This window comes from Anabrus simplex, chromosome 1 (assembly GCF_040414725.1).
Source record: "Anabrus simplex isolate iqAnaSimp1 chromosome 1, ASM4041472v1, whole genome shotgun sequence".
NCBI lineage: Eukaryota > Metazoa > Arthropoda > Insecta > Orthoptera > Tettigoniidae > Anabrus > Anabrus simplex.
This window is the reverse complement of record NC_090265.1, coordinates 1,271,166,311-1,271,178,855: the sequence shown is the minus strand read 5'-3', so window position 1 is coordinate 1,271,178,855 and position 12,545 is coordinate 1,271,166,311. Positions and strand designations below refer to the sequence as shown.

General features: G+C 40.5%; 1 protein-coding gene across 1 annotated transcript in view; it reads left to right on the top strand.

The window, feature by feature from the left end:
* The window catches only part of LOC136858689 (A disintegrin and metalloproteinase with thrombospondin motifs 12), a 477,582-nt gene extending 466,270 nt beyond the window's left edge, over positions 1 to 11,312 (top strand). Inside the window, exon 20 of the mRNA XM_068225727.1 lies at positions 10,736 to 11,312. Coding sequence (XP_068081828.1) covers positions 10,736 to 11,288 — 553 coding nt within the window. The 3' untranslated portion in view covers positions 11,289 to 11,312. The remainder of the gene's footprint in view (positions 1 to 10,735) is intronic.
* Positions 11,313 to 12,545: the final 1,233 nt, after the last annotated feature.

The window sequence follows — 12,545 nt, the reverse complement described above, 5'->3', positions numbered from 1 at the left end:
TTCAAACATATGGTATTTCTATATAATTCTCCTTTTACAATCTTGCTTTCCATTGCCTTTACTTAACAACGACAAAAACAGCTTCATGATCACTTATACCATCTATCACTTCAGTTTCTCTATAGAAATTATCAGGTTTCATCAGCACCACGTCTAAAAATTTCCCTCTAGTTGGTCCATAACTTTCTGATTCAGCTGTCCCTCCAACATTAACTTGTTTACCATTTGTTGGTCATGCTTTCTGTCATTCGTATTACCTTCCCAGTTAAAATTTGATAAACTGAGGTTACCTGCTACAATAATGTTCTTTTGTATCTCGTTCACCGCATAGCTGATTATATTCCCGTCAGCATCAGCGAAATTTTTCCATCCTGAAAACATCATGTTGCCTGTTATATTTTGAGATTAGCCTTACACAAAGAAGATCATGTTTCTCATCCTTAAATTTTGCGTAGTTTACAAATTCTTCCTTCACCAGAATGAATAACCTTCCCCCTACCATTCCCATACTGTCTCTGCGATAAAATCTCTCGTGAGAGCATTTCCATAGCCATAATATCACTTCTCATCTATGATTTAGTTCTACTTAAAATATCTAGTGTATATATGTGTATATATAATTACTTAATTCTATTCCTTTATTACGACATTTCTACAGTTGAACAATTTTTTAAGCCGTACTGGGCTTCCAACCGACTATACTCTCATCACGGGCAGTTACTTCTCTTTTTCAAGGAATGGGGCAACCATGTTGAATATGAATGAAAAGAGAGCAGGACTCATGCGAATGTATTACATACATTGATGTGGTTCATTCGATCGTATTTCGTTTTGCAGCTTATGGGAATTACCTTGTTATTTCTTTATATCCTGCCAGAACCATACATAAGTTTAACATTATATATAAGGAAAAAACATAAAACATAATATAAATACTTCAATAACGAAGAGCCACATTAAACTATGTGAGCCCAAAACCTTGGAACATCAAGTGCATTTGGCTTCGCTTTAACCAGGTCTTCTTCTGTGCAGCTGAATGGGCATGAACTACGTTGCAGCAAATGGGCTGTGGTCTGCTCTTCTCCACATACACACAAGGTACTGTCCACTTCGAAACCCCATTTCTTCTGGTTTGCCCTGCACCGCGTAACACCGGAGCGCAGTCTATTCAGTGCTCTCCAATTCACCCAATCTGTGACATGGCCAGGATTGAGTTCCTCTTTTGGAGTCATCCATTGACTGATCCTCGTATGTTGACTCCTGATGCACCATTCTTTAAACCGAGCTCGATAGCTGCAGTCGCTTAAGTGCGGCCAGTATCCAGTATTCGGGAGATAGTAGGTTCGAACCCCACTATCGGCAGCCCTGAAAATGGTTTTCCGTGGTTTCCCAATTTCACACCAGGCAAATGCTGGGGCTATACCTTAATTAAGGCCACGGCCACTTCCTTCTCACTCCTAGCCCTTTCCTGTCCCATCGTCGCCGTAAGACCTATCTGTGTCGGTGCGACGTAAAGCAACTAGCAAAAAAAAAACATTCTTTAATTTTTGCTTGCTGCGCTGTTCCTGCAGGTGTTTCGGTTACTCTCAAGAAGCTTTTCCTAGACTTAAGCCGCTGGCATGGTGGCTCATATCCAAACAAAGGTTGGACTTGCGATGTCAACACCTTTCTCTTTTCTTTCTTGGCTGCCACTTCACGGCGGATATCGGGAGGTGCTATCCCTGCAAGGCAGTACACTTTTTCCAAAGGTGTAGGTCTCAAACATCCAATAATAATGCGGCAGGTTTCGTTGAGTGCTACATCAACTGCTTTGGCATGGCAAGATTGGTACCACACCGGGCATGCGTATTCAGCTGCGGAATAGGAGAGCGAAAGGGCGGATGTCTGTGTCTGGTTGTGCTCCCCAAGATGTTCCAGTTAGCTTCCACACAATATTGTTTCTAGCAGCCACTTTCTGCTTGATGTTCAAACAATGTTTTCTGTAGGTTACGGCACGATCCAGAGTGACTCCGAGGTACTTCGGGGTAGGATTGTGTTGTAATGCTATGCCTTGCCAAGTGACCTACAGAGTTCGGGAGCTTCTCTGTTGTTTAGATGGAAAACACAGTTTTGCGTCTTAGTTGGGTTTGGTGTTAGTTGATTATTCTTGTAATAGCCAGCAAGAGTGTCTAGAGCTTTGGACAATGTTTGTTCAATCGCCTCGAAGTTATCTCCCTGAGAAGTGATGACACAATCATCAGCATAGATATTCGTCCCGGCAGGAAGGTGCTTATCATTGTAAATATTGAAAAGTATTGGTGCCAACACACTTCTCTGAGGTAGTCCGTTCTTCTATATCCTCCACTTGCTTCTTTTTCCCTGGAACTCAACGAAGAAACTTCGATTTTGAAGTAGGTTTCTAATGGCACAAGTCAGATGAAAGTCCTTTGTCATGGTATATACCTTTCCTAGGAGAATTCGGTGATTAACAGTATCATATGCTGCCGAGAGATCTATAAATGCAGCTCCTGTGATTTTCCGGCTTTCAAAACCATCTTCTATGTGTTGACTTAATTTCAACACCTGCGATGTGCAGCATTTCCCTCTCCTGTAACCAGCTTGCTGTGAAACCAGAAGTGGCTCGATTTTACCAGTGAACCTATTGAGGATTAGTCTCTCCAGAATCTTAGAAAGATGGCACAATAAGGAGATTGGTCTGTAACTCCTAGGGTCATTTTAATCTTTGTCTGGTTTTAGAATGGCTATGACCCTAGCCTTCCTCCATATTTTAGGTATCATGGAAGACTGAACGCAGTTGTTCATGAGTTATACCAACCAGCACTTCGCAGTAGGACCAAAGTTCTTAATTTGTTCTATTCGAAGGTCATCGACTCCTGCTGACTTCCCAATCTTACACTTACTGAGAGCTAATTCCAGTTCAGTTAGTTTGAAATGCGTAGATAACTCATTGCTCTCGTCTGGTTCTCTGACTGTAGGATTCTTCCCTACTTTCACGGAAATTTTTGGTTTTCCATTAAGCAAATGTTGGTGTGTTATTTGATCTGCACTCACATTGGCATGTGTGTTAGCTTGGAGACATTTTAAAAGTCTCCAAGCTTCTTGACTGCTCCTACCATATTGACTTCAGACATCAACATCCACGTCTCCTTCTTTGCCTGTGATAGAGGAAAGAACACTTTGTGCTGGTTGAATCGTTTGCTCACTAAATGGGTCTTCTTCGTGCAGTAATCGTGCAGCAGAGCAGTTGTTTCACGAGTTATACCTTGAAGGTAGCGTGTCCTGCAGCCTCTGGGAATTGATGTCCGTGAACAGAATTTCATGATATCACTGAATTTGTCATAATCTTGGAGTATAGGAGAGACATTTTCTATCCTCTCATCCAACAGCCTTTCAGCCAGCCTTTCGAAAGTTTTAATAATAATATTTAATGCAGCCAATGGCCATATAATAATACAGTTATAGCCATAGTGGTCAATGTGTAGTTCTATAGTTTATATAGCACTTAACTATTAGATAATTTTGTCAGCGAGATTTGTCTGCTTTTGCATTTTATCACATGGTATCTATCACATTGGTCGCCACAGAGTTTACACTGACACAGTTAACTTGGATCATGGTAGGTATCTCTCTTGCAGATTTTGTCGCGGAAACCATGGACCGCAGAGCGAGTCATGGTGTGCCTCAGTTCATAGTTAGCCGTTATCCATTCCCTGTTGATCATCGCGTCTGTGGAGAAGAAATCTAGCCATAAATCTTCCCTTTTGTCCTGAAGTTCCTTTAATAGGCTCTGGTATGCTCCTGACGTGGGAAATTATAATTCAAGCCTTAGATCTTCAATATAGAAGGGTTCTCTGGCAAGCAAGTAGACCAAGCGTGATGGGGTGAAATTAGAGACTCACAAAGCTTTTTTCAGAAATCTAGCTTTTACCTTTTCAATTTCTTTGATGTCTTTCTTTTGCAGTTGTTCCCAGATTAGTATCGGGCTGTAGGTTAATATCGGTGAGATCTTTCGCTTAAATACTTTCAACGCAGTTTCCAATGAACTTTTCTGTATATTCTGAATGCTGTTCATGGCAGATATGGCAATTGCCACTTTTTCCTTGATGTGGTTGCTGAACGTGTTTCCGTTTGTCTGTACTGTTAATCCAAGATACTTAAACTGTGAGACAACTGTTAGTGGTTCTCGTCTGTAGTATATTATATCACTGGCTGCTGGCTTGCCACCTTTCCTGAAAGTCATTGTCACTGTTTTCTTCTGATTCAGTTGCAATCCATTGTCTTTATATTGGTTGTTGCATTATCTATATCTATTTTTTGTATTTCTCTTATAATATCTCCACTATCTGTGTCCTTTAATATGTCTAGGTCCAATTTTCTTCCTTTAAGTATATTTCCTCTTCCATTTTTAGTTATTGGTGTGCATTGTAGGTTTATGGCGGTGTCCACAGGTAGGTGTTTCCTTGCTACGACGTTTGTTAGTACTTTTTGTTGTGATGATTGACTATTGCTGAACACCAAGTCGATTGTGCTGCAGCCTTTCACACATATGTTGGAGAGTCTTTCTTATTTATAAGTTTCAGGCCTTCCCTTTCCAAGTAGTTTACTACGGTCTTTGACCTGTCCTGTTTTATAGCAATCCTGCAGTTTAGATCGCCTGCTAGTATTATGATTTCTTGCGGGATACTGCATTGAGAGATACAGACAGATCGTCAATGATTTTCTATATAGTCTGGTTGAAAGTAGACCGCTGTTATTACACAGAGCTTCGTTCTTACTACTAGGGTAGTATCAGATTTTAGTATGACGGTGAATGGGTATAGTCTTGTTTTTAAGAGCACCGTGATGCCACCTTTTGGTCTTCCACGTAAACATTGAGTTGCAAAGAGATGTATACAGTAAAATCCATCGTAACTCCATTTTTTTTTTTTTTTTTTTTTTTTTTTTTTTTTTTTTTTTTTTTTTTTTTTTGTGGAAAGTTTCGGTTAATATTACTGCGTCGTAAGTTCGGAACACATTCTCTGGCACTAAACTAAGATCATTATTTAATCCTTCATTATTCCATAATACCATTCATTCCTAAAGGTTCTTGAGTGTCTATTACGTTTTCTGTGGTTGTTCTTTCCTTATAGATATGCTTCCAGGTTGATACCTTGAGGTGAGCTATCCGTGAAACGTCTCGGAAAGCGAAATTGTCTCACTACCACTCATTTAGGCCAAAACTTTGGATCTACTGTGTCCTTTAGTTGTTTGAATGGGAAGCCTACTTAGAATGATTTGTGAGCTCCCTGTGTGTTCAGATCCTCACAAACAACAGTGTCTTTGATTCCCTTCTTTTTAAGGAAGTTTATAACATTTTCACTTGTGGTTTCTTTGGCTAGTTTACCAATGTAGAGTCATGCGTTTTTCTCTGCTGCTTGAAGTAAGTTGTCCGTTGACGTTGAAGTTCCCACGATTACCTGTTGAGAGCGTCTTTGTTATTTTTTATATACTGCCTCTGTATATTTCGGCATGTCAATGCTTTCTTTGTCGTTAGACTCCAAACTTTGATTTATATATTTCAGATTCTGATCTCATGCACCATCCGCGTCTTCGACAGTTGCTTGTGTTGCCGTTTCGCATGGTTGTTTTGCGGAGGATGTGTTTTTCTTTCGTTGGTTATCTTCCAGTTTCGTAGAGTCCGCTGATCTATTGTCCCTTGAAAGGTGTTGGTTTGTTAGTTTAGTTTAGAAAGAGTTTTTGCCATTTCGTCAATTTTCTAGCACATTTCTGCACGCATCTCTTCTAGTTCTTTTTGCATGCTTCTTCCCGCTTTATATATATCCCCCTGTGGGTGGGGCGGTAGAATAACACCCACGGTATCCCTGCCTGTCGTAAGAGGCGACTAAAAGGGGCCCCAGGGGCTCTGAACTTTGGAGCGTGGGTTGGCAACCACGGGGCCCTTAGCTGAGTTCTGGCATTGCTTCCACTTACTTGTGCCAGGCTTCTCACTTTCATCTATCCTATCCGACCTCACTTGGTCAACTCTTGTTCTTTTCAGATCCCGACGCTATTAGGTTTGCGAGGGCTAGGGAGTCTTTCATTTTCACGCCCTTCGTGGCCCTTGTCTTTCTTTGACCGATACCTTCATTTTTCGAAGTGTCGGATCCCTTCTATTTTTCCCTCTGGTTAGTGTTATATAGAGGATGGTTGCCTAGTTGTACTTCCTCTTAAAACAGTAATCACCACCACCACCACCGCTTTATATAGAGTGAAGTCCTGTTCACAGTTGAAACATAACCATAGAAGTTTTGATTTTTTCTTACTAGTTGATTTTAGTGCGTTAAATTGGCCTTGTTGTAATTCTGCACATGATAGATGGTACCATCTTTGGCATGGTCCATCGCAGGTCATGGCTGTTTCGTTTTCTTCTACCCTCTTGTCGCATACAGAGCAGAAATGAATCCTTGTGTCTGCCACACCAATTGTCCGAGCCTGCTGACTGTTTTTCTCTGACATGGTTGATTCTATATTTTATTCCTTGGACTGGAATAATGAATATGTATTAAACGAGGATCGATTCTACGTGTCCGTGTAGTTATTCTGCTAAGTTTCCTATCGTCACGCTCGATTTCAAGAACCAGTGAATTATTTATTCTTTGAAAGATTCAGCGATATTATTCGATAACGAGAAATTTTCTGCAGCCAATATGGCGTCTGCTAACGGATTGGACGATGGTTATGTTTCTTTCTATAAATTATCTCTTGCTTTCCTAATTACTAACATTAGCACATCCCACTGAGAACTCGCACTTTACATACAGAAACCACTTATTGCACGAAACAGAGAGAGCCTTATTCACTATACAATCATTGGTAAACACGCCCCGTATTTGCGTAAGCGTATACTCGTTTCACCTTTTTTTTTCGAAAGTTATATCTCCGTCTGAACCGAACTTCGTGTGGTCAAATACTTTAATACACCAATACCGGACAGCTCTATCTCAACAGCATTGAGTCGAGTGCGAACAGCGATGGTTGTGACATCTAGCGTGTTGGTGTGAACTGCATACTCGTCTATGCTACAGTTGAGAGGAATGCACTACACTCATTGGAAATATTTCTGTTAAAATAATAAATTGAATAATCATAATAATTAAGAATGACAGTTTAAAATATGAACTGCCTCTTTCATAAACCTCCAAACGAGGTTAGCCGTGCCTTTCGCTATGTCTTGAAAATTAAAACCAGCATTTGTTTGAGGATCCAACCATCCTCTGGGGGAAATATTTAACAATTACCTACCCTCTCCAGTTTTTTCTAGCCTGGCGAAGGACGTTGTATGGACTTAGCCTAGTTTTGCGGCCTAATGCCTTTCCTACCACCAATCGTATGTGGAGGGATATATATTCACTACCTCGTGTTTCTGTGGTTGTTTCTCGTGTGATGTGTTGTATATATTTGAAGATGCGTATGAATACGAACACAAACCCGTAGCCCCCGATCTACAGGAATTAACAGACGCGAATAAAATCTCCGACTCAGTCGGGAATCGTACCAGGATCCTCTGAACGGAAGGCCAGTACGCTGACCTTCCCGTGGTGGTGATTATTTTTTAAGAGGAAGTACAACTGGCCAGCCATCCTCTATTAACACAAATCAGAAGGGAAATGGAAGAGATCCAACACTCCGAAGAATGAAGGTATCATAAAAACGAGGGGCACGAAGCGCTAACCATTCAGCCAAAGCGCCGGAGCGGGCAGATAACTTAACAACATTCATGATTTATTACAATTTTGGGAAAGAGAAGCTGTAATTAAGGAACAGGAGTTCTGATCCATTATTTTGACTTCTTCTTTTTCTTCTTCTTCTTCTTCTTCTTCGATACGGCCGATCTTCCCGAATGCTACAGGAGAACTCAGCTCACGCTGTTCTCTCGTTTTTGCTGTACTTTGAATTTTCTGTTTTACCTCTGAAGACAGAAATACATAATATGTATAATACATTGGGGTTACGGTGAATGAACTAGGATGTTCTTGACAAGGAAGAAGTGTTCAGAATTTCCTAAAGTCTCTTTCACAAATTTATGCATGAAGCATTACCATGCACACGTATTAAATTAGTTGGACTGGTGCTCAAGCCTATGCCTGTAATACATTGAAATAACTGTCTTGCCCGCTTCTGTGATGTAGTGGTTCATGTCATTAGCAAATACAGTACCCCCGGAGGCCCGGGTTCGATTCCAGGCTCTGCCACGAAAATGAAAAGTTGTACGAGGGCTGGAACGGGGTCCTCTCAGCCTCGGGAGGTCAACTGAATAGTGGTAGATTCGATTCCCACCTCAGCCATCCTGGAAGTGGCCATCCTTCTCCAGGCAAATGCCGGGATGGTACCTAACTTAAGGCCACGGCCGTTTCCTTCCCTCTTCCTTGTCTATCCCTTCCAATCTCCCTATGCCCCCGCAAGGCCCCTGTTCAGCATAGCAGGTGAGGCCGCCTGGGCGAGGTACTGTCCATCCTCCCCAGTTATATCCCCCGACCCAGATTCTGAAGCTCCAGGACACTGCCCTTGAGGTGGTAGAGGTGGGATCCATGGCTGAGTCCGAGGGAAAAACCGACCCTGGAGGGTAAACAGATAAAGAAGAAGAAGAATTTTCTTACGCCGAGCTGAGTGGCTCAGACGGTTGATGCGATGGCCTTCTGATCCTAATTTAGAAGGTTCGATCCTGGCTCAGTCCGGTGGTATTTGAAGGTGCTCAAATACGTTAGCCTCGTGTAGGTAGATTTACTGGCATATAAAGAATTCCTGGGGGGCTATATTCTGGCACCTCGGCGTCTCCGAAAACCGTAAAAGTACTTAGTGGGACTAAAGAAAATTATTATTATTATTATTATTATTATTATTATTATTATTATTATTATTATTTTATTTTTACAGTAAAAAATGACTGGATTCGAAACTCGTGGCCTTCAATTTTCAATTTCAAGACTACCGCGATAACCATTACGTTACAGGCCCACAAGTTTTCATTTGTGAAATTGATGGTACTGTTTAACAATGTGGACCCTCAAGTTTGAGTATACTAGAGTTCCATATACGTTAATATTATTGTTTTTACGTCCCACTAACATTTCAGTAGAGTATTTGATTGATTTTCTTAATATAGGGGTCATAGAATGTAACCTCAACACAGATGCGAGGTCATAACGTTTTTAATACTTGCTGTCCTTACCGGTTCCCATGCCCATTAGCTTGTGGGTAATTTGTTCAGCGCATAACACTTTTCTTGGAATATAACTGCAATGTAAGATTATTTAGTGACAAACACTGATACATTATAAACAACACGGCAGTGCGCCAAGAATCATACAGATGACAATATGTTATTGAAGAGTTGGTCACACCAAGCCATGTAGGTAGCAGCAGCACTATCGACTTTCTCACTGAAAACAGCAAGCTGTCCGGTATTATCATATTAAAGTATTTGGTGTGGTCTTATGGATGAAGAGAGGTGACATAATAGTGGCCGGTGTTGTGTTCTTGGGATTGGTGAACCCATTTCTTTAGAACATTGCTGCACAAAGCAGTTGCTCACAAAGAGAAGATCTGGGTTATACCCTCGGTGTCATCTTCCATTGTTGAAGGAGGAGGGAAGCTTACTGCCATGAATAAGGGAAAGCTCCTGAGTTTCAGCCCATGAAATAACGACCTCCATTCTCATCTACTTGAGCATATCCCCAGACGTGACTACGGCTGTTAAAGTCACCGATTACTATTGACTTTGTTTGATTACCAAAATTTGCAGGTGGTGAGAAAGAGAACTTTTCATTTGGAGGCTTGTACACAGATGTAATTGTCATGTTGCTTAGCTCCACGGTGATTATTTCGATGTCGTTATCTTCAGTATGATGAGTACTGCTGATCTGGAGGTCTGGCTTAACAAATACAGCACTGCCATACTTCGCATGTGGCCTTTCTGCAACTAAAATCATTCCTGAAATCTTTGGACGTTTCTGGTGTTCATCCCTATGCGTTTCCTGAATGCACAAGGCGTCACATTTCTGATCTTGGCATAGTTTTTGCAAGAGTTCTTCTTTGGCATCTGTCAAGTATTAAATATTTATGGATATTATTGTCATGGATGGCTCTGAAAAGAGCCGTTTCTTAAAATACATTTTAAAATTGATTAGTTCTGCTTCTGGTGTGAGAGAATCAGCCGTCTAGGAAGAGTCCTAGTCCGTTGCCCGGGAGACACCCGGATGTATAACAATATCACATGCAAATACACCCTACTGGGAGGTATCTCTCGTGTCCCCCACCTTGTTGATATAATCGCAGATTCAGGGAATGAACCCACTACCGTCCGTGTCGGTACTTCCGGCTCTTCAAGTGCAAAATTACCTTAATATAGTTCTAAGAAATATAAAATCACGGCTCATCGTCAGTTATGGAATCCATAACAACATCCATTTTTAGTGCACCACTTTCATAGAAATGCACTTCCTTGTTGCGACTCTTGGAAGATATTAGCTTGTCGATATATTTTATGGTTGTACGATAACGTGAAGTTTACATTATCAGTGGTTACTCGGTAGCTTACTGTGAATTGGTCTTTATGCTTATGCCATCATTTTAAATCATGAAACGTTGTTCCTCTATTGCAAATCCACTTACATCCTGTGTAGTCTACATTACATACATAAAATAAGATATATGTTCATACAGTTGTAAATTAATTATGCTTTTGATACTTGTGCAGGTGGAGAGCTGGTCCATGGGGCCCATGTACAGGTTCAGAACAGAAGCGTACAGTGGACTGCGTCAAAGAAAATTCGGATCCAAAGGGAGAAGATGTCATATCTGAGGTTACAAATTGCAAAGGCACTCGCCCAGCCGAATCTCAGTCGTGCACAAGCAGTCATTCCAAACGAAGGGAAGAATTTGTTCCCGAACCAAATAAACAAAACATAGAGAGCGAAGAACAGCACGGAGCTGAATATAGTGAGAAGGGAATCGGTCCTCAGATAGGAGCATATGCTCCTGATTCCACCACCTCTTCAAGTTCTGATAATGAAACAGAATGCCCTCCTGTCATCGACAATATAGGTCCAGATACCTTCAAGTTTATTGAAGTACCGCTTATCCAAACTAATGAAACTACAGAATTATCTGAGGAGGCTGAAGAACAGGTGGGAGATATGCTATCACATAAGATTGACTTCGATAAGATGAAAATTTACACAGGTGAAGAGGCGGATAAGAAGACGAAGGAAGTCCGAGATAAAATGCAAAAGGATGAGGGATGTGACTAAATTTATTACATGCATTTTCAATAAATTCTCAGACCGATTTAAGGCTGTATACATTTAAGTGTGACAGATTTCGTTATCAGTGAGGCAAAATATAATAGTAAAAATCGTAAAGCTTGTTTTATCATTATTTCTAGGAGGTTACCAATCAGAGCCCTTACTTCAGCACGAAGTTTAAACTATTTAAGAATTAATATACATTCCATTGATTTTCAGATGTCTGTTGTAACGTAAGATTGAACTGTACATATTCTAGTATAGCTTCTTATTACGGATACTTATCAACAGTTCTAGTATTAGTAGTCATTTCCTCTCCAGTTAGTTTCGTTCTTCTGATTTTGTTTATTTTTCTAATATTTGTTGTTATAAGGTTTATATATTTCAGTTTCGTCTGGTGTCACGAATGAATTCATTTTGTTTAATTTTGTCACCTGTCCAAACTAATAGTGACTCCTAAATATGTTGACTGATTTAAGAACAAAACTTTAACACTAGCCAGGAAAAGCAAAGCACAAAATCTTCTAAGCGATCTTCTCTTTCTCAATGGTATTTCTCTTGAATATATTCTAGTTTCTTACAAGTATAATCTTGAACTATGAATCCCAGTTTGACCCATTTAATAAAAAATACACTCTGAACTTAGTTCAGTTCGGCACAGTGTGTGTGGTTCTGGAAAATGTGAAATAATTGTTACCGTTGCTGCCTTCAGAGTTCGCTGTATCCACTATCATTTCCACTAACCCACGGTCGAGGAACACTCACCGAATGATTCCTTATAATAATATTTATAATGTGGCAGTGCTTGTGATTAGGAGGAAATAAAACTGGGCAACCATCTCCCCTGCTTATACAGTGAATAGAATAATTAATCAAGGCTATCAGATATAGTAATCGGTTACATCGCATTAGTCCAGAGCTGCCCAAATGAGCACGCCGACGCGGTTACACTCCGTTAATGCACCGGAACCAGCGAGGAAGCCAATTGAAAAGGGGAAAATACAACTCATCTCTGATATCCTGTATCAGTTCAGGAAACAGCAATCTTAAAAGAGTGTATCGCAATTAGTAGGTCTTTAGCTAAATTTTCGAACCGGATCCTAGACATGCCAGACCCGATGCTAACTTAAATTTGTTTATCAAATCATGTTCTGTTTTAGTTATAAACTGTCTACGTTCCTCGTAAACAGAGGTAATTGAACTATGTGGTAAAACTAGGCTCAGCAATATGTTCTGCTCAACGTACAGTTTGGAAGAACGTTG